This window comes from Lepidochelys kempii, chromosome 1 (assembly GCF_965140265.1).
Source record: "Lepidochelys kempii isolate rLepKem1 chromosome 1, rLepKem1.hap2, whole genome shotgun sequence".
Classification (NCBI taxonomy): domain Eukaryota; kingdom Metazoa; phylum Chordata; order Testudines; family Cheloniidae; genus Lepidochelys; species Lepidochelys kempii.
In genome coordinates, this window is record NC_133256.1 from 42,463,915 (window position 1) to 42,489,515 (window position 25,601).

At 40.8% G+C, this 25,601-nt stretch overlaps 1 protein-coding gene across 4 annotated transcripts in view; it reads right to left on the reverse strand.

The window, feature by feature from the left end:
- Window positions 1–25,601, reverse strand: part of ATP8A2 (ATPase phospholipid transporting 8A2) — a 692,754-nt gene that overhangs the window by 42,172 nt on the left and 624,981 nt on the right. For all 4 annotated transcript variants that reach the window (XM_073340296.1, XM_073340286.1, XM_073340306.1 and 1 more), the window contains one exon: window positions 1,409–1,497. In XM_073340296.1, the coding sequence (XP_073196397.1) occupies window positions 1,409–1,497 (89 nt within the window). The remainder of the gene's footprint in view (window positions 1–1,408; window positions 1,498–25,601) is intronic.

Consider the following 25,601-nt stretch of genomic DNA (forward strand, 5'->3'; position numbering starts at 1 on the left):
AGTACAATTTAATTTTGCATTACTGTCGAGCCCACAGAAAAACACATTTACAGTATCTGTACATGTAGCCTGATTTATGCTTTTATATTGACATTTGAGATGTGTGTGCATGTTGGGGAAGTTGTCTTACTTTCTACTGTATTTTCTTGATTCCTTCTGTACCTTCTGCTCTTCCTCCTAAAGAGGAGACTTCCTAAGCTGGCCAGGAGCTTGATCCAGGGTGTACAGATTACAGGTTATGAGGCTTTTACCTTATGGCTTTGTGACAAATTACATATTAACCTTGCTATCCTCCTATTCCACTCCAGTGAGGATCTGCAATACTAGCCCCAAGCCTGGAAGGACCCTGGGCCTTCCTCTGTAGAACGTAGTGAATCATTGAAGTACCTTTAATAAGGAACATAATGGTAATGCTTTCTTCAGATCATCATTATTCTTCTTCAAGCAGAAAGGCGCTGCTAATATAGTGATACAAAACACTATTTCTATTCTGAGTCCATGAGAATCACTTAGTTTAGGCTGATTATCGAGAAAAAGAGCCTAACAGATCTTAACAGTCATGAATATGACATTTTTGGAGGGAAGAAGTGGAAACCTGATAGCTTGAGACATTTAAAACTAGACTAGACAAAAACACCAGTAATTCTACAATAAAGAACAATCCTGCTTTGCAACGAGATGGAGTAGATGATGAAATCAGTCTCTTTCATCTCAAGTTCTTTGAGTCTCTTACTTTCCTCAATGCTTCCAACTCAGCTATGCTTGATCTTTCTTGTGTGAGGGAAGGAGTCATTAGGACTTTCCTCCAACAGTCAAGTCCCAGAACTATTGTCCACTGTCCCAAGTATGTCCAGGAAGCCTCACCGTGAAAGGAGAGGCCTAAGAGTAGTTGACAAGCCAGTGGGTGTTTGTAAGGCAAACAGACTTAAATGGCCAGACAAAATACAAAATAATTACCTATATAGAGAGCCACTGTTTCTCTGCCTACAAATTAATGTACTGTTACATTCCACTTTCTGAATATCTAGCCAAAATGAATAAAGTTTTGGCCCCCCTTAATGCAGACAGGACATCTTTGGGGCCTGATGCAATTGGCCCTCAGTTAGAGGTATACAATGCAAATAATCACAACAAGAAAGACCTTTATTGATCACAGTGAAGCATGTATCCTTAGAAAGTACTTCATGGATATCTTGGCTATTAATCCACTTATATTGCTTGTGTTATTACAGATGGTGAACTCACACTGCTTTTGAGTTAGATTCACTTTTGCAGAAATGTCACTATAATTTTGCGTTCAAATAAAGTGTTAGTAGTTGTGTGATTGAAAGAAATGGAACAGAATGAACAATAGATGAAGAATGATTTCTAAAACAAATATAATTACTGTTGTATCCTTTAAACTTACGCTCTCCATGCCACATCTTTAACAAGGCACGCAGTGGGCACCAGAAATAAACCAAGCCAGAAGTATCCACATCTCAGAACCATTCCTGCCTATGAAGAAACAGAAATAATTAAGGGATGGATCAGCTTCATGTCATACTGAGTAGGTGGTTGTTTGAAAAGAATAAGTAGGTGACAACATTATTAAATAGGCATACAGGGCCTGATCCAAAGCCTATTGAAGTCAATGAAAATAATCTCATTGACTTCACTGGGATTTGGATCAGGCCTATAATAAATAAATGGTAATGATACTTTACATTGGTATCATCCCTTTCATTCCAAAGGATGTCAGAATGTTTTAGAAGTACACACACAAATCATATCTTATTGCTAAGCCCATTATTGCGATAAATCTGTGAATCCACCTATCCACACAGGTATATATCCACATACGTAGAGCCATGTGATGTAAACCGTTGACCATCTTTCTTGCCCTCTGCCTACTAATCCTTCAGGACTCATTTGAACATTCCAGACCTCTGAGCAGCTTCAAATAGCTGTCATTTAAAAAAATCATCAATTGGCCACAGAAATATTTCAGCCTTTTCACACTTAAATATGGAATTTCCTCTCAAAATGTCTCCTACCTGAGACCCAGGATGGGCCAGATTCACACCTGTCCCCATGACAAGTTTTTCATACCTTCTAATATTTCACATCCTTGCAGGGTTAGCACCAAAAGCATTATAGTTTGGACAGAGTTATTTCCAGAATTCCAATGGGGATCAGCTCTCACATCTAGCCCTGGAAGCCTCCAAGATAAATTTACTCAAAGTCATGGCAGCGCTATTTACAGACAATCTATTTTAGGTAATATTTAGAGGTTTTTTATGTCTCCCCTCTGAACCTTGTACATTTAGACTAATGGTAACTAGGAGACCTCACTACAGGTGGGAGGGATACAAAAAAAACAGTTGCTATAAAAATATTGAACTAAATGTGTTTTTCTATAGATGTGACATATACAGAATATGCGATGGTGAGGTGTGGTGTAAGGGTTTTAGAACTTCTTTGGGAGGAGCTGCATAACTCATTTGTTCTCTCAGTATTCAAGAATGATGTTCCCATTCCATATTTAATCTTATAAACCTTTATCCCACATTATCTCGTATTCTATGCAAAATACCCACACACACACGTGCACGCACACATATAGACAGACACATAAACGCCTCTTATTTATTTACCTCTCTAAGGCATCCAATGGCACCTATGAGAGTAGGATCTTGGTATGTATATAGACAGACTCACACAAATGGAAGAGCAGGCCCACCACTGAAATGGAGGCATATTTGATTTACCTATGCGACACCACTGCTCAACAATTTTGGGAAGAAGTGAAGAAGAATATTGTGTGTAACTGAAACATCAGGGGTACTTAGGTAGAAGTTGAGAGTGAATTTAGATATGCATGGAGTGTAAAAAGAACATAACCTCTGGAATTTGGACTTGTGATAAGAACTGTAGGATTTTCAGTTACACTTGGTGGTCAGGATCTTCATCTTACATTTCAGTAGAAAAACAGTCCTCAAACCATGCAGAAGCACTGGATCACTATTAAGAACATAAGAATGGCCAATGCCAGGTGCTTCAGAGGGAATGGGCAGAACAGGTAATCATCAAGTGATCCATCCCTATCACCCATTCCCAGCTTCTTGCAAACAGAGGCTAGGGACACCATCCCTGCCCATCCTGGCTAATAGCCTCCATGAACTTATCTAGTTCTTTTTTTAACCCAGTATTGTTTCTGGAGGGAAAACAGCCACACATTCAACTGCTAGTGTATCTTCTTATAGCACTTGGAGTTCTTCTTGGTCTCTCATTATTTGATTTGTTTACAGGTGGCCATATCACAGTGCAAGTATAGTTAGCAACAACTTGTCCCTTATTAACACTGGTTTTAGGTAGGAGTTCCTGAATACATTCATCAGTTGTTGGATGTTAAATCCTCCACACTATTTCTGGACTGACAGATTAGTGGTAAATCTTTTACTGCAACAGAGACTAAAATATACCGAGTGCTAAAGCATGTATGGGATTTATGGATACTTTGCCACCCACTAGAACAGGAAGTAAACAAATTCCAGTCTGAGAATCAGTTCTAGGCTATTTGTGATCTTTCATTCCTGCTTTCAGATTAGAAATACTTGCACCATATGGCCAGTTTTGAGGTGTGATGCTTATCTAGGGAGGGGAAATCCCTATAGCCTATTATAAACCCAAAGGCTGAATGACAGGTTTCAGAGTAGCAGCCGTGTTAGTCTGTATTCACAAAAAGAACAGGAGTACTTGTGGCACCTTAGAGGCTAACAAATTGCATTATGCTCAAATAAATTTGTTAGTCTCTAAGGTGCCACAAGTACTCCTGTTCTTTTTCCAAAGGCTGAAATGTAACATAAACAAACAAACAAAAAGTACTGGCAAAATACCCTTCTAATTACCTTTTTACTTTGCCTTGGGTTTGCTCCTGCAGTCCTTGCATGATCCTGCCATCCTTGCACATACTAGTATTTCTTACTTACGTGAATATTCCCAGTGACCTCAGCTGGACTACTCACACAAGTAGGGACTAGTGCAAGCATTGCAGGATGAGGACTCATATACATTTCCTAATATTTGTGCTTTTGATATTTTATGCTGTGTCCTTTGCCTTCAGTGGTGAATTTTGCCTTGGTGAAGTATTCTTAATATACAGAACAGTCTGAGAACAAATTAAATAGAAATTTAAATATAATTATTTTACAGTCTTGTCAATTTAATTAATGGTTATCATAGGTGGCAGGTATAATAGTCCAGAGAAGGCTTCGCAATCACTGTCACAGGATGCCAGATTGCGGGTTTTTACTTATTATCATGCGCTATGCAGTTTCTGGGGCAGCTGAGGAGGTGGTATCCGCTATTCAGCTTCCTGGGTTCATCAGTAATCTCCCTGGACTCCATGGGGGGCCTGGCCTGGGGGCGCAGCATGGGCGGGGCCATGCTAGGCTGTTTGGGAAGGCACAGCCTACCCCTGCCTATGATACCTACCGCCCATGACTAACAGTGTTTTGTTCTAGTACATCAGAATCAGGAAGTCTTCCAAACAATCAGTGGGGCCACTGGACAGTCGAGATACTAAAGGAGCACTCAAGGAAGACAAGGCCATTGCAGAAAAGCTAAATGAATTCTCTGTATCAGTCTACACTGCAGAGGATGCGAGGGAGATTCCCACACTTGAGCTATACTGTTTAATGACAAATCTGAGGAACTGTTCCAGATTGAGGGGTCAGTAGAGAAGACTTTGGAACAAGTTGATAAATTAATCAGTAATAAGACACCAGGACCAGATGGTATTCACCCAAAAGTTCTGAAGGAACTCGAATATGAAATTGCAGAACTACTAACTGTAGTATGTAACCTATCATTTAAATCAGCCTCATTACCAGATGACTGAAGGATAGTAATACAATGCCGATTTTTAAAAAAGGGTCCAAAGATGATCCTGGCAATTACAGGCCGAAAAGCATAACTTCAGTAGCAGGCAAACTGGTTGAAACTATAGTAAAGAACAGAATTATCAGACACATAAATGAACACAATTTGCTGTGAAAGAATCAACAAGGCTTTTGTAAAGGGAAATCATTCTTCTTCAATCTTTTAGTATTTTCTGAGGGGTTCAACAAACATGTGGACAAGATCAACAAACAAGGGACTCTAGTGTACTTGGACTTTCAGAAAGCCTTTGACAAGGTCCCTCACCAAAGGCTCCTAAGCTAAATAAGCAGTCAGGGGGTAAGAGGAAAGATCCCCTCATATATCAGTAACTGGTTAAAAATAGGAAACAAAGGTGGGAATAAATGGTCAGTTTTCACAGTGGAGAAAGATAAACAACAGAGTCCCCCAAGGATCTGTACTGGGACCAATGCTGTTCAACATGTTCATAAATGATCTGGAAAATGGGGTAAACTGTGAGGTTGCAAAATTTGCAGATGATACAAATTTCTCAAGATAGTTAAGTCCAAAGCTGACTGCAAAGCCTTACAAAGGGATCTCACAAAATTGGGTGACTGGACAACAAAATGGCAGATGAAATTCAATGTTTGATAAATGCAAAGTAATGCCCATTGGAAAACATAATCTCAACTATACATACAAAATGATAGGATCTAAATTAGCTGTTACAACTCAAGAAAGAGATCTTGGAGTCATCATGGATTTCTCTGAAAACATCTGCTCAGTGTGCAGCAGCAGTCAAAGAACTAACGGAATGTTAGGAACCATTAGGAAATGGATAAACAATGAGACAGAAAATATCATAATGTTACTGTATACATCCATTGAACTTCCTCACTTTGAATTCTGTGTGCAGTTCTGGCTGTCCCATCTCAAAAAAGATATATTAGAATTGAAAAAACTACAGAGAAGGTAAACAAAAAGTGATTAGGGGTATGGAACAGCTTCCATATGAGAAGAGGCTCATCTTAGAAAAAGATGACTAAGAACAGATATGATAGAGGTCTATAAAATCATGAACAGGTTGGAGAAATTAAATAAGTGTTATTTACCCCTTCACATAACACAAGAACCAGGAGTCACCCAATGAAATTAGTAGGCAGCAGGTTTAAAACAAACATAACGATGGACTTCTTCTTCAAGTAGTGTCCCTGTGGGTGCTCCTCTTCAGGTGCACATAGGCCTCTCATACCCTCGATTTTAAGGCCCAGCTGGTCTTAGTTGGGGTTGGTCCTGCTTTGAGCAGGAGATCGGACTAGATGACCTCCTGAGGTCTCTTCCATCCCTAATCTATGATTCTATGATTACAGGAACCCATACTTTGACAAAGACCCTCACCCAAGTCAGGGATGATGGAATCAGTCCTTGTACCACCCCCTCCCTGGATGTTCCTCCACAGTGGCCATACTAGGGTCCTTGGGCAGCATATTGGCAGTAATTTGCCATATCTGCACCATGAAAGTAGAGTCACACAGTCTCCTCCACCAAACCCCCAACATGAGGAGACCTTTGAAGAACAGGCTAGGGGGGCAGACAAGGAGTCTATCCCTCAAACCCCTATTTTGTCTTTGTCTCTGGATGAGGCAGTCATGCCTCCACCTCCATCGATGGCTGATGATTTTTATCAGTTCCAGGACCTTGTGAAGAGGGTGGTGGACTCCACCAAGTTGCCTCTTGGGAAGGTTAAAACTTATATCACAATCTCCTGCACATTGTGCAATCATCAACACCCACCCGGATTGCACTACCCATTGATGAAGTGCTCCTGGGTCCAGCAAAAAGTGGGTGGCAAACTCCTGCCACCCAGGGCCGTCCCTAGCTATTCTGGGGCCCTACGCAGCCCCCACGTGGGAAGAGGCGGAGCAGGGGCTGGAGCAGCACGCAAATTTCCTGGTGCCCTACGCAGCTGCGTACTTTGTGTATGGGTAAGGCGGCCCTGCTGCCACCCAACCGCCAACTTGTAAAAGGGCAGATAAGAAATGTTATGTTCCTCCCAGGAACTCAGAATTTTGTTTTTCCACCACTCCATTCACAGCTGTCCCTAAGGACAGACAGACAAATAGAGGGGAACAACAATAGGTGATGTATATACAAGTCAACTTGATTCACTGTAAACAGAATGGCAGAAATGGGTATTTAAGGGTATGTCTACACTGCAATAAAAAAAACCATGAGCCCAAGTCAGCTGACCTGGGCCAACCAGGGTTGTGGGTCTCTTATTGCAATGTAGATGTAACCCCAGAGGAATAAATGTGGACAAGGAAGGGGTCTTACAGACAGGTTCACAGAGGTTGTACCAAGCTGGGGTGACTGTGTGGCTTGCAGGCAATTGTGTGAGAGGCTGACAGGTAGGCAGGCAGGCAGACAGGTAGGATCAGTGTCAAAGTTAGGGGGGCAGAGGAATTGAATAATTCAATTGTCCTTGCACATTTTATTTATTCACAATGAACAAATAAAGAGCACAACCACAAGCAAAAGCATTTAGTTTGACATTCTTGGGAACACACAGAGAATTCACCTTAATTTAACTGATAAGGTTGATGACTTAATCATAACCAATGTCATGGGCAGCGGGTAGGCCCTTCCTTCAGAGAGGCTAGTCCCCCAGACCTGCCCTTTCCACAGGAGGCCCCGCTGCCCCCCGCGGCCAGAGCCCTGAATCCCTCCTCCCCTCCCAGAGAAGCCATGGGCTGGTCGGAACCCTGAGCCTCCTCCCCGCCACCGGAGGAGCCCCAGGCTGGCCCCATGTCAGTCGGCCGACCTGAGCCACCCCTGGAGTTCCACAACACCTATCTCAGCTATTTGGGCTGGGTAGTAGGTAGGAGTTGGGGCTAATGCAAATAAGAAAATAATATCACAGTCACTTTTTGTCTTCAACCACAGCCAGCCAATTAACTTTTTGGGAAAGGACATGTTAAACCACCAGAACCCTGCCATGATGACCAAACTTTTCTGTTTGAAGGTCAAACATATTATTTCAAAAAGGGCAAGGGGCCACAGTCAATGCTCAGCAGCAGATTTTCTACCCTTTGCACCACATCCAACTAGTACTGCTTTAACTTGTGCTGGAGCAGAGAATCAGGGACTCATAACTGATGGGGAGTTCTCAGCATTTTCTCTCACCCAGGCTGCCTGATACGTCTGTAGGGGAGGAGAGATATTCTTAGCTCATTGCTCCACTAGGCTTGGGCAGAGCCAGATGTATCTTGCTCTCCTTGGGGCTCCCACAACCTGGAAGGGAAGCAGGAAATGGAGCAGCCAAGGCTATTCTCTCCTCCTTCCTTTGTGATTCATAGGGGGCCACAGAAGGGGATGTGGATAGTAAGGACAGAAGCTTCTAGGTGTGCTCCCAGCTGGACCTCACTCTAGTGCAGCTCCTGGGACTGAGGAGAAGCAGTGCACCACACTTCCCCTTCATAGCAACAGAGTGAGTCAGACACAGATTTACAATCTCAGGGCATGGCTTAGAGAATACAGTCTCAGTTCATAATTAAATACACATTTATTTTCATAACACCGTTGCCTCTGAAGGCCTCAAGTGATGGCCAGGCTACAGTTTGGACATCCTTGCTATAGATTTCCATAGGCTTCCAGTAAACACTTTCGGCCTGACTTCAGTGGGAGCAGGATCAGGCCCCTAAATTGAAAAATCAACCACAAATGAGTGGAACAACATGGCTGCACAAACCCCTCAACAAGCAACTGATGGATCTACACATTTTTGTAAACCTTCTTGGAAAGGTCTTCTTCCTTTAGGAATTGAATATCTGCATCAATGCAGCCCCTGCACATGTCGAGCTCTCTCTACATTGACTAGCTCCATGATAACCCAGGGTATTTTTCATGATTTAAAAGGCATTTAATTTTGAGAGGGTAAAATATGCCAAATTTGATCAACCACAGCTGTGTAAATGGCTCAGTAAACCTTAAGGAACAGAGGAGGTAGGAACATATTAAATGCATTCATAGCATGCAAACACTCAGAATATTTTCTATCACACAGCAACGTAATTTAATAATTTATATTCAGAAGAAGGAAAATAGTGAGGGGTTTTACTTCCCTCCATTTAAATGGTAAAATAGGAATAGCTAAATTCTCTGAACACCACTTATTACTGTTCCTATTCGTTTTTGTCAATTGAATGCTCAGTAATCTCACCATACACTATTACATGGTATTAAATTTTTTTTTTATTATATGTATTATCATAACACCTAAAGACCCCAGCCAAAAATGAGATCTCATTGTGCTAGGCACTCTGCAAACACATAGTAAGAGATAGTCCCTGCCTCAAAGAACTTACAATCTAAATAGAAAAGACAGGCTCAGAATGGGAGGTCAACCAGAGGCACAGGGAGGTGAAGTGACTTGCACAAGGTCACATGGCAGGTCAGTGGGAGAGTTGGGAACAGAACTCATGTCTCTTGACTTATCCACTAGACCACACTGCGGCAAGACTGAAAATTCTGTAGCATGAAGATGAAATCATTTCTGTTCAAAAATGTGTACTGAAAGGTTTGCCTTTAATGCCTGCTGGGAGCAGGGGATAGGGAGGGGTTTCCAGGAATAAATTTGATTTCGTGGTTCATTGACAGTTTACACTACAATGTTATTTGATGCAGAGAATACAATGTCAAAACAAAACAATTCATTTACAAAGTCATTTAGAGGACACTGCTAGGTTACAATCACTTTATTCTTTTGTTCCATAGGCGCCAACTCTGTGGGTGCTCCAGGGTTGGAGCACCCACGGGGAAAAATTAGTCACTTGCTGGAGGATTCTCTGCTCCTTGAAGTCTTTAAACTATGATTTGAGGACTTCAATAGTACAGATATAGGTGTGAGGTTTTTTTTGTAGGAGAGGTGGGTGAAATTCTGTGGCCTGCGTTGTGCAGGAGGTCAGACTAGATGATCATAATGGTCCCTTCTGACCTAAATATCTATGAATCTATGAATCTATGAATCCACTGGCAGCCAAGTGCCCCGCCCCACCTCACCTCCTCCTCCCCAGCCTCCACCTCCTCCCCTGAACGCGCCGAGTCCCCACTCCTCCATCTACCTCCCAGCGCTTGCCAAACAGCTGTAGCAAGCTCTGGGAGGGAGGGGGGAGGAGCGGGAACGTGGCACGCTCAGGGGAGGAGGCAGGGAAGAGGCAGGGGTGGGGATTTGGGGAAGGAGGCAGAATGGGGCAGGGAGGGGGCCGAGTTGGGGCGGGGATTTTGGGACAGGGATTGGAATGGGGGCAGGAGGGGTCGGGGCAGGGGTGGAGTTGGGGCAGGGCCGGGGGCAGGATCAGCAGTGCAGACCCATACAGCATGTGTGATTGCCACAACTTTCACAAAACAACTGGCCAGGTCTGACATTCCTGGTTTGAAATCAGAGTTTTCCTTCTCCTAAGTGAGCTGCCTGCCACAGCTAAAAGCCCCATCTGCTCAGCAGAGGCACAGAGAGATCAAGTTACTTGCCAAAGGTCACCCAGGAGGTTAGTGGCAAAGTCAGGACTAAACCCCAGCTCTCCTGAGTCTCTCCCACTCCTTTACCCATTCCACTGAAGCACACTGCCTCCCTTAAGAGACACCCACTCCTACACTACAATCACATGTCATGTAAACTGGCATCAGTGACATCTTTCAAAGATTTGTTTGCTGCGCATTTCTTAAGTATATTACAATATATAATCTATTATATTTCTACCCTGGATGAGAATCCATCATGTTCCTAGGTAAACTGGCCCAACCTCACTGTTAAAAATTGGCACCTTATTTCTAGTCCAAATTTGTCTAGCTTCAGCTTCGAACAATTGTATCTCATTTTGCCTTTTACAGCAAGACTAAACAACCCATCTATTATCAGAAATCTCTTCCTGATGTAGGTACTTGTAGACCGTGACCAAGTCACCTCTTAACTGTCTCTTGGATAAACTACATAGATTGTGTTTCCAAACCTTGACTCATTCTTGTAGCTCTTTTCTGAAACCTTTCCAATTTTTCAACCCTTTTTAGTTTTTTATCAAAAGTAAAATTATAATAATGCAGATACAAATACAAAGAATGTTTTGCAAATCACAATACAACTGACAATGAGGCAGAGATACCTGTCTTGTTCACATTTTTGTTTGCACACTTAGGTGTGAACTGCTACATCGCACATGACAGTTACACCATATACTGTGCATCTTCAGTTAGTCAGTGCATCTTCATGTTCTTGTTTGGTATCCACACCTTTTTTGATGCAGTTTTTAATAGTAGCCACACTTACATAGTAGCTTCCCTTGTTTAATAGTTGGGTCTTTATCATGTAAGCTGCAGGGGGGAAATTAAATTTTACAGAACCCATCTTTGAATTAAAGGCTCAGAGGGAGTAATTATGTTTAGCAGAAACCATTGCTTCCCAATGAAGATATGAAGATATAAACTACAGCAATACAAAACATTACATATGCAGAATTGGGCTGACATAGTTACAGAGGGAGCCCATAACCTTCACATTTCCTGATTTTTCTGTGTTTATATTTTCAACTATATAGCTGCATTCATATTTTTTTGTGCAGAGCAAATCTGTGTTTTAGGATGTTGTTCCTCCCCTACCTCTCCCCCACGCCAGATTAGTTAGGCTGTGTTACTGAGTGGTAATATGATTTACTGGGAAGAGCATAAGGTTTGTTGTAGCCAGGAACTAAGTTACAGTCCCAGCTCTTCCACTGAGTGACTATGTGGCACTGGGCATGCTACCTAACCTCTTTGCCACTACACTCCTTCATCTGTGAAATGGAGGAGATAAATACTTATCAGTCTTACAAAAAAGTATTGTGAAGATGAACTTGCTAATATTTGCATAATTCTTTGAAAATTTAACTTGCTATAGTGCTAAGCAATAACATTTTCCAGTTTCCTAAAACAAATTTTTTGGTATTCTACCCATTTCTCTAATATCTTTAAGTCCATTTTTATTTTCCCCCTATCCTCCAAAGTGTTTTCCACTCACAGTACCATTGTATCATCTGTAAATTTAAATGTACAGTGTAACCTCAGAGTTATGAACACCTCGGGAATGAGGTTGTTCGTAACGGTGAAATATTCGTAACTGAACAAAACGTTATGGTGGTTCTTTCAAAAGTTTACAACTGAACATTGACTTAATACAGCTTTGACACTTTACTATGCAGAAGAAAAATTCTGCTTTCCCTTAATTTTTTCAGTAATTTATGTTTAACATAGTACTCTACTGTATTTGCTTTTTTTTTTTTTTTTTTTAATGGTGTCTGCTGCTGCCTGATTACATAGTTCCAGTTCCAAATGAGGTGTGTGGTTGATTGGTCACTTCGTAACTCTGGTGTTCGTAACTCTGAGGTTCTACTGTATGTGCTTTTGTACTGCCTTTTCCAGACCACCGAGGAAAATGTTTTTCACAGATTCATAGATTCCAAGAACAAAACGGACCATTGCAATAATCTAATCTGATCTCCTGTATAGCACAGGCCATAGTACTTCCCCAAAATAATACCTAGAGCAGATCTTTTAGAAAAACATCCAATCTTGATTTTAAAATTGTCTGTGATGGAGAAGCCATCATGGCCCTTGGTAAGTTCTTCCAATGGTTAATTACTCGCACTGTTAAAATATTATACCTTATTTCCAGTCTGAATTTGTCTAGCTTCAACTTCCAGCCATTGGATCTTGTTATACCTTTCTCTGCTAGATTGATGAGCTTATTATTAAATATTTGTTCCCCATATAGACAATTATAGACTCTAATTATGTCACAACTTAACCTTCTCTTTCTTAAGCTAAAACGATGGAGCTCTTTGAGTCTATCACTATAAGGCATGTTTTCTAAACCTTTAATCATTCTCATGGCTCTTCTCTGAACCCTCTCCAATTTATTAACATCCTTCTTGAACCGTGGGCATTAGAACTGGACACAGTATTCCAGCAGTGGTCGTAACAGAGCCAAATACAGAGGTAAAATAATCTCTCTACTTCTATTTGAGATTCCCGTATTTATGGATCCCACGGTTCCACTGGACGTTTTGACCACAGCTCACACTGAGAGCTCACATTCCACAGATTATCCATCAAAACCCCCAACTCTTTTTCATAGTAACTGCTTCCCAGAATAGTCTGTAAGCATGGCCTATATTCTTTGTTCCTAGAAATACATTTATATTTAGATATATTAAAATTAGGGCTGTCAAGCAATTAAAAAAATTATTCATGATTAGTCACACGATTAAAAACATTAATCACACAATTAATTGCACTGTTAAACAGTAATAGAATACCTTTTATTTAAATATTTTGGATGTTTTCTACATTTTCAAATATATTGATTTCAATTACAACATAGAATACAAAGTCTACAATACTCACTTTACATTTATTTTTGATTACAAATATTTGCACTGTAAATAAACCAAAGAAATGGTATTTTTCAATTCACCTAATACAAGTACTATAGTGCAATCTCTTTATCATGAAAGTAGAACTTGCATTCAAAAATAAAACAATGTAAAATTTTAGAGTCTGCAAGTCCAATCAGTCCTACTTCTTGTTCAGCCAATTGCACAGACAAACAAGTTTGTTTACATATGCAAGAGATAATGCTGCCCACTTCTTGTTTACAATGGCACCTGAAAGTGAGAACAGGCATTCTCATGGCACTTTTGTAGCCAATGTCACAAAATATTTACATGCCAGATGTGCTAAAGATTCATAAGTCCCTTCATGCTTCAACCACCATTCCAGGGGACATGCATCCATGCTGATGACTGGTTCCGCTTAATAACAATCCACAGCAATGCGGATCGACACATGTTCATTTTCATTATCTAAGGCAGATGCCACCAGCAGAAGGCTGATTTTCTTTTTTGGTGGTGTGGGTTCTGTGGTTTCCGCATCGGAGTGTTGCTCTTTTAAGACTTCTGAAAGCATGCTCCACACCTCATCCCTTTCAGATTTTGGAAGGCACTTCAGATTCTTAAAGCTTGGGTCCGGTGCTGTGGCTATCTTTAGAAATCTCACCTTGGCACTTTGCATTTTGTGAAATCTGCAGTGAAAGTATTCTTAAAATGAACAAACATGTTCTGAGTCATCATCTGAGACTGCTATAACATGAAATATATGGCAGAATGTAGGTAAAACAGAGCAGGGGACATACAGGTCTCCCCCAAAGAGTTCAGTCACAAATTTAATTCATGTATTATTTTTTTAACAAGCATCACCAGCATGGAAGCATGTCCTCTGGAATGGTGGCCGAAGCATGAAGGGGCATACACATATTTAGCATATTTGGCATGTAAATACCTCACAATGCCAGCTACAAAAATGTCATGCAAAAATGCCTGTTCTCACTTTCTGGTGACATTGTAAATAAGAAGAGGGCAGCATTATGTCCTGTAAATGTAAACAAACTTGTTTGCCTTAGCGATTGGCTGAACAAGAAGTAGGACTGGGTGGAGTAGTAGGCTTTAAAGTTTTACATTGTTTTGTTTTTGAGTGCAGTTATGTAACAAAAAAAATCTATATTTGTAAGTTTCACTTTCATGACAAAGAAATTACACTACAGTACTTGTAATGAGAGGAACTGAAAAATACTATTTGTTTTGTTTATCATTTTTACCGTGCAAATATTTGTAATAAAAATAATATACACTGATTTCAATTACAACACAGAATACAATATATATGAAAATGTAGAAAAACATCCAAAATATTTAATACATTTCAATTGGGATTCTCTTGTTTAACAGTGCGATTAAAACTGAGATTAATAGCAATTACTTTTTTTAATCGCGATTGATTTTTTTGAGTTAATCACGAGTTAACTGTGATTAATTGACAGCCCTAATTAAAATGCACATTGTTTGCTTGTGCCCAGTATACCAAGCTATCCAGGTTGCTCTGAATCAGTGACCTGTCCTCTTCATTATTTACCACTCCCTCTACTTTTATTTTGTGTCATCTGCAAAATTAATCAGTGATGATTTTATGTTTTCTTCCAGGTCACTGATTAAAATGTTTAAAAGTGTGGGGCCAAGATCTGATCCCGGAGGGACCCCACTGTAAACATACCTGCTTGATGATGATTCCCTGTTTACAATTACATTTTGAGATGTGTAGTTAGCCAGTTTTTAATCCATTTAATGTGTGCCACATTAATTTTATATCGATCTAGTTTTTTAATCAAAATGTGTGGTACCAAATCAAAAGCCTTACAGAAGTCTAAGTATTTTACGTCAACATTATTACCTGAACCAACCACACTTGTAATCTCATCATTAAAAGATATCACATTAATTGGACAGGATCTATTTTCCATAAATCCATGTTGATTTGCACTAATTACATTACCCTCCTTTAATTCTTTATTAATCAAGTCTTGTATCAGCTCTCCATTGCCTTGCCTGGGATTGATGTCAGGCTGACAGGCTATAATCACCCAGATCACCCTGTTTATGCTTTCTACAACAGCACTGTGTGTGCAACTCACTTGGACTGAATGTATCTATAAAAGTGGCACTGTGTCTCGTACTTTACTGAGGCACAACTAGTGTCCAGGCACTCTTCTAGTGCAACATCAGCCTTTGTACTTAGATTGAAAACGGTGATCTAGGATCCACTATTACAGTCCTTATGCAGCAGAAACCTGGCACGAAATCCTGATTCTACTGAAGTCTATGGCAAAATTTCCATTAATTTCAATGGAGCCAGGATGTCATTCTTACTCCCTCAGTTTGCCCAGCATGAGCTATTTTTAATGATACAGTTGCTCTCTAGGCCTTGAACCTGTAATTGTGGCAGTGAGTGCTGATACCGGAGTTTGCACAGAGCCCCACTGAGGTCACAGACCTGCATGGAATGAGTTGCAGAATCAGGGCTTAAGGCCCAGACCCACAAAGGTACTTAGATGCCCAAGTCCCAGTTTTAGGATCCACAAAATTCCCACCTAACCCTGTAGGTACCTAAACTCACCTAGCACAAAAATTTTCACTGTAAAAGTTCCCTAAGCGGCTACATTTCAGCCCTGGTCATGCACACTACTGCCTCACTCTAGGTGTCCCAATGCCTATCTCCTACCTAAACTCCAGAGCAATTAATAAACTGGAGAAAAGAGTTATTTGCCTATCTCTCATGCGGGGCCTAATCTGCTAGGTATGCTCAGAAGCTGCCTTCCGGATCAGGTCCCATTCAAAATCTGGTTGAAGTGAGTGGTGTCACCCACCTTATAACTTCTAGTCCAGGGTGAGAGCACTCATCTGGGATGTGGGAGACTCAGGTTAAATTCCTTTGAACAGGGGTCTCCCCCACTCTCAGGTAAGTGCTCTAACCACTGAGCTATAGAATAGTCTGATGCAGGGCTCCCTCAATCTCTCCTGTTGAAGCTGTTCCACTTTGTATAAATACTTAAAGCGTCACTGGGCCACAGAAAGAGAAAGAAAGGAAGCACAACTCTATAGCTAAGAGTTTAGGGCACCCCACGTGGGAGACCCCATCCCCTGATCTAATGGCTCTTTAATTATTTACACAAAGTGGAACAGCTTCAACAGGAGTGACTGAGGGCACCCCACATTGGAATATTCCATAGCTCAGTTGTTAGAGCACTCTCTTGAGAGAAAAGGAGTACTTGTGGCCCCTTAGAGACTAACCAATTTATTTGAGCATAAGCTTTCGTGAGCTACAGCTCACTTCATCAGATGCATACTGTGGAAACTCCATCCGATGAAGTGAGCTGTAGCTCACAAAAGCTTATGCTCAAATAAATTGGTTAGTCTCTAAGGTGCCACAAGTACTCCTTTTCTTTTTGCGAATACAGACTAACACGGCTGTTACTCTGAAACCTCTCTTGAGAGAGAAGATTTGAGTAGCAGTCTCCCTTCTCTCTTTCATTATTTTCTGACAGTGATTGGCAATGGCACAGCATACATCTCTTCTGATATCCATAAGACCCTGAGATATACATTATTTTGACCTGCTAATTTGGGTCTCGTTGCTGAGCAGCCTCAACTCTTACTGCAGCCAATGGGAGTTGACACAACTCTGCGCTTCAGGGGAGATGCTTAGTATCTTGCAGGGTTGGGTACTATATACTTAATTTTTAAGCAGATCTTTACCTGGTATTGATCCCTGTGATCTAAATCTTCATTAACATAACAGCTATTTCCTTGCACCATATATTTCTTTGATATAATGTAGCTGTTCATTATTTGCCTACCCTTTTCATTACCAATGGATCTACAAGGTCTCTACTATTTTACCTGATCTTTTCCCATTGCCGTTAACCCAATAAAACCTTAACTTGTTCTGTTGGCTCCCTTCTCTCTCTCCTGAAGGCTTTAATTGACTCATTTTGCCAAATGCATGGCTGGTGGGAGTGCAGCTCCATGGAAGTCAATGGAGGTTGTGCCAAAAGTGACTCTAAGTAATGAATATTTTCAGGCCTTAGTTAAGAAGAATGTTCCAGAAGTATGATAAGGTTCTGCTGCACTTAGCTTTATTTTACTGTACTGCTTTATGTTTTCCATTTAATTAAAGCTATCAGGAAAACATTTCTTTTACTTTCTGATATGCAACTCCATTGAGGCCTATTTCATAGAACTCCTCCATGAAGGTTCAGCAGGCCCTGTCAGTGTCTCTACAATGAATTACTTCCGCAAACACACAGGCCTAAAGCCTCGCTCAATCCTTCCCATAATCCCCAACATCTGTTCTGTGTCCAATCCAGGCCAAATGTGGGAATCTGCAAGTATCTGCTGTCAGCATTAGCACAGATGAGTAAACATACAAGCGCCTGTGTCAGACTGCCATGTGATTTCAGCTGAAAACTCGGGACAAAAAGCAAGTTTCCCATTTAAACCATTCGTAACGTAAAGGAAACACCTGTTAAGAAACTATCCAAAATAAATTTGCCATGAGTCTTAAAAAAAAAAAAAGTGTGATTGACAGCAGCAGTTCAAGATACAACAGTAGCAGTCGAAGCACTGTTACAAACTCTGGGCTGTAAGTAATACAAAGGAAGTTATCTTCTATCCCAATGATAACAGTTGCTATTTCATTTCTCATCTTTCATTTAAAGGGACACTCACAATGTTGGCAAGCCCAAATTTGACCTAGAATTCCCCCTCCCCCTTAACCGAACGCAATAGACATTATGCTCTCTGTGCATGTGTAAGTTTTTGACTCCAAAACAAATGCGTCAGTGCCATTACTCATTCAAGTAATTAATGCTGGCAGTCCAGCCTCCATGAACAATTTTAAAATAATCAGCATTGGAAAAAAAAGTGCACGATGAAGTTCTGTTTCAAGCTTGCACGGTGTTGGCAGCAGCAAGAGCAAAGAGTATTTTCCGAATTATTTACAGAGATGCCTTATGAGAAATTTTTTGTAAATATACAAAGGTTAAAGGGGCAGGACTTTCAAAACCATTTCAATGACTTAGGAGCACAAGTGCCCTTGACTTTCAGTGGAACTTGTGCTCCTAAGTCATTTGGGCCCAGACCTTTAATGGTGTTTAAGTGCCTAATACCTATTGGTTTCAATAGGAGTTGGGTGCTTAAATATCTTTGAGGATCTGGGCCTTGGTTCTTCTGAAAATCCCACCCTTAATCTCTGTATATTAAAAATATTGTATTTTAAAAATATTATCCCCCTCAAGATTTCTGGAGATCTAAGGGAGGGAATGCAGCTTGCTTTTCTATTCACTTCTCTTCAACAATCAAACTGCAGATGGGTTGCTAATGACACATTACAGTACAGTGAGGGTGGATTTTCAAATGGGCTTATGTGATTTAGGAGCACAAGTCCTACTGATTTTCAATTCGAAAACTGGTAACTAAAAATATTAGTAATCGTTTGTATTTCTATAGCACTTTCCCCCTGAGGATCTCAAAGCACCATTCCACCATTCATTAACTTGTACATGGCACCAGGCCTGTGACGTAGGCAAGTATTATATTCCCATTTTACAGATGGAGAAGTTCATGTACAGAGCAGTTAATCAATTTGTCCAGGGTCACATAGTAGTTCTGGAACGAACAGAGGTACAGGCATCAGGTATCCAGGCTCTCAATCATCGATCATACCAACAACATCTGTTTCTCAAGACAATTTACAGTAAACTGCATCTAATCTGTGCACTTTTCTAAGGTGCTGTACATGCACAAGGTCTTTTGGAATCTTGAGTGACGTTATAACCAACACCCTTCATTAACTAAAAATGGAGACAGCGTGTATGATTTACTCGTTTTTCCCTGGCTTCTGCAGACTGCAGAGACTACAAGGCATGTGCAAGTCAGGAATGGGGATTTGACTTTCTAAACTCATCTTTCACCAAGGCTAGGCAGCTGCCTGTCTCAATGACACTTCAGTCAACATGAGGAGCTCTCCAAAGCTTTTAGTTTTGCTTAATAGACAACTTAACTAAACAAAATTGATAGCAAGGCAAAATCCATTTCAATCAAAAACTAAAAGGGACAGCATGTAGATCTCAATTTGGGCACTAACTATACTGCTGTTTAAAGGACAATTCACTACAGGAAAGTAAATGTCAGAGTGGCAAACTTCAGGGTGAAACTCCCTCAAAATTCATGGTCTTTCAGCTCACAGAGTCACATGTTATGGTCATGCTGAATGCTCCCATTAGGAGAAGTGAAGCTTTAAAAAAAAAAAAAATCTCAGTGAGCTAATTCCATTTTACAAAGCACAGAAGGCAGTGGAGCTGCAGAGCTATACCCTATGGGAATGTTCAAAAGGATATCAATGCATCTCCACTTTCTGGTGAGCATGCTCTTTCATGTTAGGGGCATGTCAGAGGAAGAGCATGGACTGATCCCAAGAAACAAAATCTAAAATACCTTCCTTTCCTTCTTCAGAGAGGAGGGACGGGAAAGAGCTGGTCTGAGCAGGAGACTGCTCACAAAACAAATCCCACAACCATACATAATTGAATAATGCAGATTTTGACTTATTCAGGTTTTATGTGAACCAAAACATTATTTTATATGCTTATTTTTGCTCTCCTTTAACTTTAATTAGAGTTGCCCTAGGCTCAAAAGCCTGTCGAATTTGGGAAACTTTTTTTTTAAGTACAGTAGCTGCTAGCCCTGGTGAGTTTTCCCACCTGGTTTATCCCTAAAGTTTGCCTCAAGCTTTATCATTTTTTTGTTTTTGTTTACCACAAGCTTATAAGCAATATGGAAATAAAGTAAACCAGGGGAAATGATTATTTTTTTACTTGCTGAAAAATTGTAACCACCAAATACATTAAGTCTCCTTCGTACACTTAAGGGGTTCTCCTAAGATGTTCAAAATTAACTGAGGTAAGACTTGGGGTTTTTTTTAGCCATATGTTGTGATATTCTGTTTGTTCCTCAGAACCTAAAACAGTTTTTCTGAATGACTTCTGGCTCACACAATAAGCCCATTTGCTACAGGCAGCCAAGGCATTATCAAAGATTTAATTACAGTTGTCAAGTTGGAGCGATTCTACAACTGACAGGAAAAATGTGGGTTTACAATACCAGCAAATGTATCCAATAGCTTCCGCCAATCTTTAGAAGGGCTAGAGCTTCACTAGGAAGAAATAATTCAGAATGTTTATGTAAAAGATATAAAATCGTTAAGCCTTTAGGAAGTTTTGCTGAGGTGAAAAGATTGATAAAAACTGTATAGCAACAAGATAATACCAAATGAAGGGAGTCATTCTGCTATTGCACCAAAACGATTACATATCAGCAGGGGTGGCTCTACCAATTTTGCCGCCCCAAGGAGTTGCCGCCGATTGCTGCTGTGCCCGGAAGAGCGGCGGAGCTGCCGCTGAATTCCCGCTGCGGGACACGGACTGCCGCCCCATTCTGAATGCCACCCCAAGCACCTGCTTGGAAAGCTGGTGCCTGGAGCCAGCCCCGCATATCAGTGCAAAGCTATTGATGAAGCAGAGAAAAGGCAAATGATATAAATGTGACTCTGAATCAAACCGAATACCTCAAGCAGAGATGATTCCAAACTTTAACTTTTGCTTTTGTTACATTCTACGTCGTATGAAACAACCCAAGAAAGAAAGAAAGAAATGTATCTGAAGGCAATGCAGTATGGAAGAGAAGGGAATAACTCAAGGAAGATTTCAAGTGCCAATTCCCTATTAAAGGTTAAGATTAATTCAGATTGGATATGATCCTAAAGCTCTAGGGATTTACACATCCCTGCCTCAATTCAAGGAACTAATAACCAATCAGTAGCTTAGATAAGACTCTATAAATATTTAAAATTTTTAATCTATTGGGTGCCAAGAATAACATTTCTCATCTTGTCCTCGCCTTTCCCACAGTGACATTGTGGGATTTCTCATCTGGCATTGCTGGCACCAGAATGCTGTCAGAATGTTTTAATAGTGGCAGTCAGTTAATTTAGAAAGTTATTTCTAATTGATCCATTTCCTGCTCAGATTAAAAAAACCTGTAAACAAATACTTTCCCTAAGAAGAAGGGCTTTTTAAAAAAAAAAAATTAAACAGTGAAAGAGACTGTCTGACTAATGCTAGTTATGGCTATGTGAAGGGTTTTATTATAAATACTGTTTTAGGGCCTTAAACGGACAATGTGAAATTAAATGAGCCAAATCCATCACTGGTTTAGAACTTCAGTGGGATGAATTTGACCCATCAAATTTTTAAAGAATGAACTTACTTCCTTGCGTAACTAACAGCACCTTACACAGTGCTAGTAAAGCTGAAATAATTTTAAAAATCTAATTCTTTTTGCCATCTATTCTGTTTTATTACTTTTTATATTTCACTGAGCCTTGGATCAGGAAGATAGATTAGCCTGTTTCACTTTTATTTCTATTCAGTTTCAATATCTAGTTCTCATACACTAGCACAAAGCTGCGATGTTTGGGTTACAAACACTGCACAAAAATGAAAAAAAAAAATCCAAACCATTTTCATTTCTTTCTTTTAAATTATGAAAACATTTCTATTAATAATAATCTTTGCAATCCTCAGCCTCCTACACTTTAAAACACAAACAACTGCCACATTAAACTCCATGACAAATATTCCCAACTGGCTGACACTGGTTATAGAGGCATTTAATATCAGCCTTTTAAAGCAACAAAAAAACATGGGAGATCTGTGTTCAGATTCCTAATCCAAATCAGGCAGAGCAGGAACTTAAATCACCAGACTCTTGGCCATTCCAGGGGCTCTAGTTCTGCATTTTTCAAAAAAAAACAAACAAACAAAAAAACCCAACTCAAAAGCTTTCAGTTTTGTCCTTATGCAGAACAGTCAACCTTTTTGAAATGACAAAAATGTTCACAAGATGGGAACACTGTTTCCTGCCCAGCTCTAATATTCACATAATGCTTCAACAGATAAATCAAGTTATCTAAGAACAAGAACATTAAGGGTTCTTTCTTACTGTCTGTTGCTATGGTTATTTTGACAGCTCCACATAGCCATTTGCTCTGACAAGTACAGTCATGTACAGTCTATTGCAACAAGTATCATGACAATACAGTTATTGAAAATGAGCCTATACTCATATACAGCTCAGTTTTGCCTATTATGTTCTTTGCTCTCGTCCAGTCCAGGATGGGCATCCTAGCCATCTTTTATCTGACAATTTTAAACGTAGATATCAAGTTACTAGTCTGGGTTTGAAAATGAAAATTAAACAAATGATGTATTGTTACTACGGGAGTGACTATGCTGTTAAACTTCTGGGCATGCTCAGATGAACTAAGCATTTTCTATAAGCCTGAGAAGGCTTACGTTTGCGCTGAGTACCCGAACAGTTAACAAAAAGTGCTGAGCCTTCTCTCCTGAGAAAACTGATTTTGAGACCTTTACTAAACACTGCAATAAAATATACCATAATATTACTGGCTAAGATGAGCATTATCTGACAAAAACAAAACCTTGGAGTGCCAAACAGCAGGCTCCAAACATCTTATCCACCGCAAGTATGAACAAGAAATATAATAGCTGCTGCTAAAACAAGAGGTTGGCTTAAATTTGCTCTCGCAAAATGTGGTGTGGCATGGTAAATGAAGAGGTAAGAAGATAAAAAGACCAAACCAGATCAAATCCACAAATCTAAGCCCCAAATATGACCACCCACCAGCAGAGAAAGCTTTTAAAGTATAAAAAGGAAAATGAAGATAGAAGGACAGCTGGCAGATCCCAGGACCCATAGAGTAGCCCGTGGGTGAGAAAATTTAGCAATAAAATCCAGTGCCACCAGTCTGCAAAACAAGCTAAAAGTGGATCTGCAAGTGGGCACATGACCCTTGCTGTCATGTAAAAGGACAATGAGCAAGTGGAGCATGACATAAACTCTGTTTATAATTCATTAACGTGACTGGGGGAAGAAGAATCGTGACAACCATTTTGAGAAGAGACAGACAAGCAGTGAGGAAGTGGGATGATGGCTATCTCAAGAGGGGACTGGCGAGCAAGGAAGAAGTGACCTAGAGCATTGAGGGACTAAAAAGTAACAAAACCTAGATGTCTAGAAAAGAAAGAAAACCTTCCCACATAAAGATCTCTTCTCCCTGCAAAATGAAGACATCACCACAGAAAAAGGATAACGCCTCCTCCAGCAGACAAACTATGCAGGCAGAAAGAGAGGCACCAGTCACTACAGATACCCTGAAGGATCTCTAAGCAGAAATTAAGAAGATGAATGAAGAGATGATAGAAAAGCAGCAGGCCAATATTAAAGACATCAAAATGAAATTAAGAGATTAATAAGAAAATAACATAGGTGGAAACAGGATTAGGTGAACAATTGAACAATATTATCAATTTAATAAATATTTACATAATTGAACAGAGATAGTATTATAATTGGAGGACATGGAGAACAGGGAATATGGAAATAATATCAAGATTAAAGGTATGCCAGAGGACACTAAAGGAAGAAGTCTTCTGGGAATGTTGAATGATGTTTTCTAAATGGGCAGCAAGGCGTGCATTTGTACTGAAAGAACCCATAGATTCTTTTTCCCCCAAGCTCCCAGTAGGCTCCAGAGCAAGACATGTGATTGTCCATCTCCAGTACTACCAAGACAGGAAAAAACACTGAGTGCAATAAGGGAGAAATCTGAATCCCTAATGATTCTTCAATCAACCAATAAAAATCTTTCCAGATCTGGCAACCTCAACTGTTAGAAAACAAAGAATACTGCACCCGGTGACTACAATTCTTAGCCCTGGTCTACACTAGGACTTTAGGTCGAATTTAGCAGCGTTAAATCGATGTAAACCTGCACCCGTCCACACGATGAAGCCCTTTATTTCGACTTAAAGGGCTCTTAAAATCGATTTCCTTACTCCACCCCTGACAAGTGGATTAGCGCTTAAATCGGCCTTGCCGGCTCGAATTTGGGGTACTGTGGACACAATTCAACGGTATTGGCCTCCGGGAGCTATCCCAGAGTGCTCCATTGTGACCGCTCTGGACAGCACTCTCAACTCAGATGCACTAGCCAGGTAGACAGGAAAAGAACCGCGAACTTTTGAATCTCATTTCCTGTTTGGCCAGCGTGGCAAGCTGCAGGTGACCATGCAGAGCTCATCAGCAGAGGTGACCATGATGGAGTCCCAGAATCGCAAAAGAGCTCCAGCATGGACCGAACGGGAGGTACGGGATCTGATCGCTGTTTGGGGAGAGGAATCCATGCTTTCAGAACTCCGTTCCAGTTTTCGAAATGCCAAAACCTTTGTCAAAATCTCCCAGGGCATGAAGGACAGAGGCCATAACAGGGACCCAAAGCAGTGCCGCGTGAAACTGAAGGAGCTGAGGCAAGCCTACCAGAAAACCAGAGAGGCGAACAGCCGCTCTGGGTCAGAGCCCCAAACATGCCGCTTCTATGATGAGCTGCATGCCATTTTAGGGGGTTCAGCCACCACTACCCCAGCCGTGTTGTTTGACTCCTTCAGTGGAGATGGAGGCAATACGGAAGCAGGTTTTGGGGACGAAGAAGATGATGATGATGATGATGAGGTTGTAAATAGCTCACAGCAAGCAAGCGGAGAAACCGGTTTTCCCGACAGCCAGGAACTGTTTCTCACCCTGGACCTGGAGCCAGTACCCCCTGAACCCACTCAAGGCTGCCTCCTGGACCCAGTACGCGGAGAAGGGACCTCTGGTGAGTGTACCTTTTAAAATACTATACATGGTTTAAAAGCAAGCATGTGAAAGGACTACTTTGCCCTGGCATTCGCGGTTCTCCTGGATGTACTCCCAAAGCCTTTGCAAAAGGTTTCTGGGGAGGGCAGCCTTATTGCATCCTTCATGGTAGGACACTTTACCACTCCAGGCCAGTAACACGTACTTGGGAATCATTGTAGAACAAAGCATTGCAGTGTATGTTTGCTGGCATTCAAACAACATCCGTTTTTTATCTCTCTGTGTTATCCTCAGGAGACTGAGATATAATTCATGGTCACCTGGTTGAAATAGAGTGCTTTTCTTCAGGGGACACTCAGAGGAGCCCATTCCTGCTGGGCTGTTTGCCTGTGGCTAAACAGAAATGTTCCCCGCTGTTAGCCACGGGGAGGGGGGAGGGTTGAGGGGGTAGCCACGCGGTGGGGGGAGGCAAAATGCGACCTTGTAACGAAAGCACATGTGCTATGTATGTAATGTTAACAGCAAGGTTTA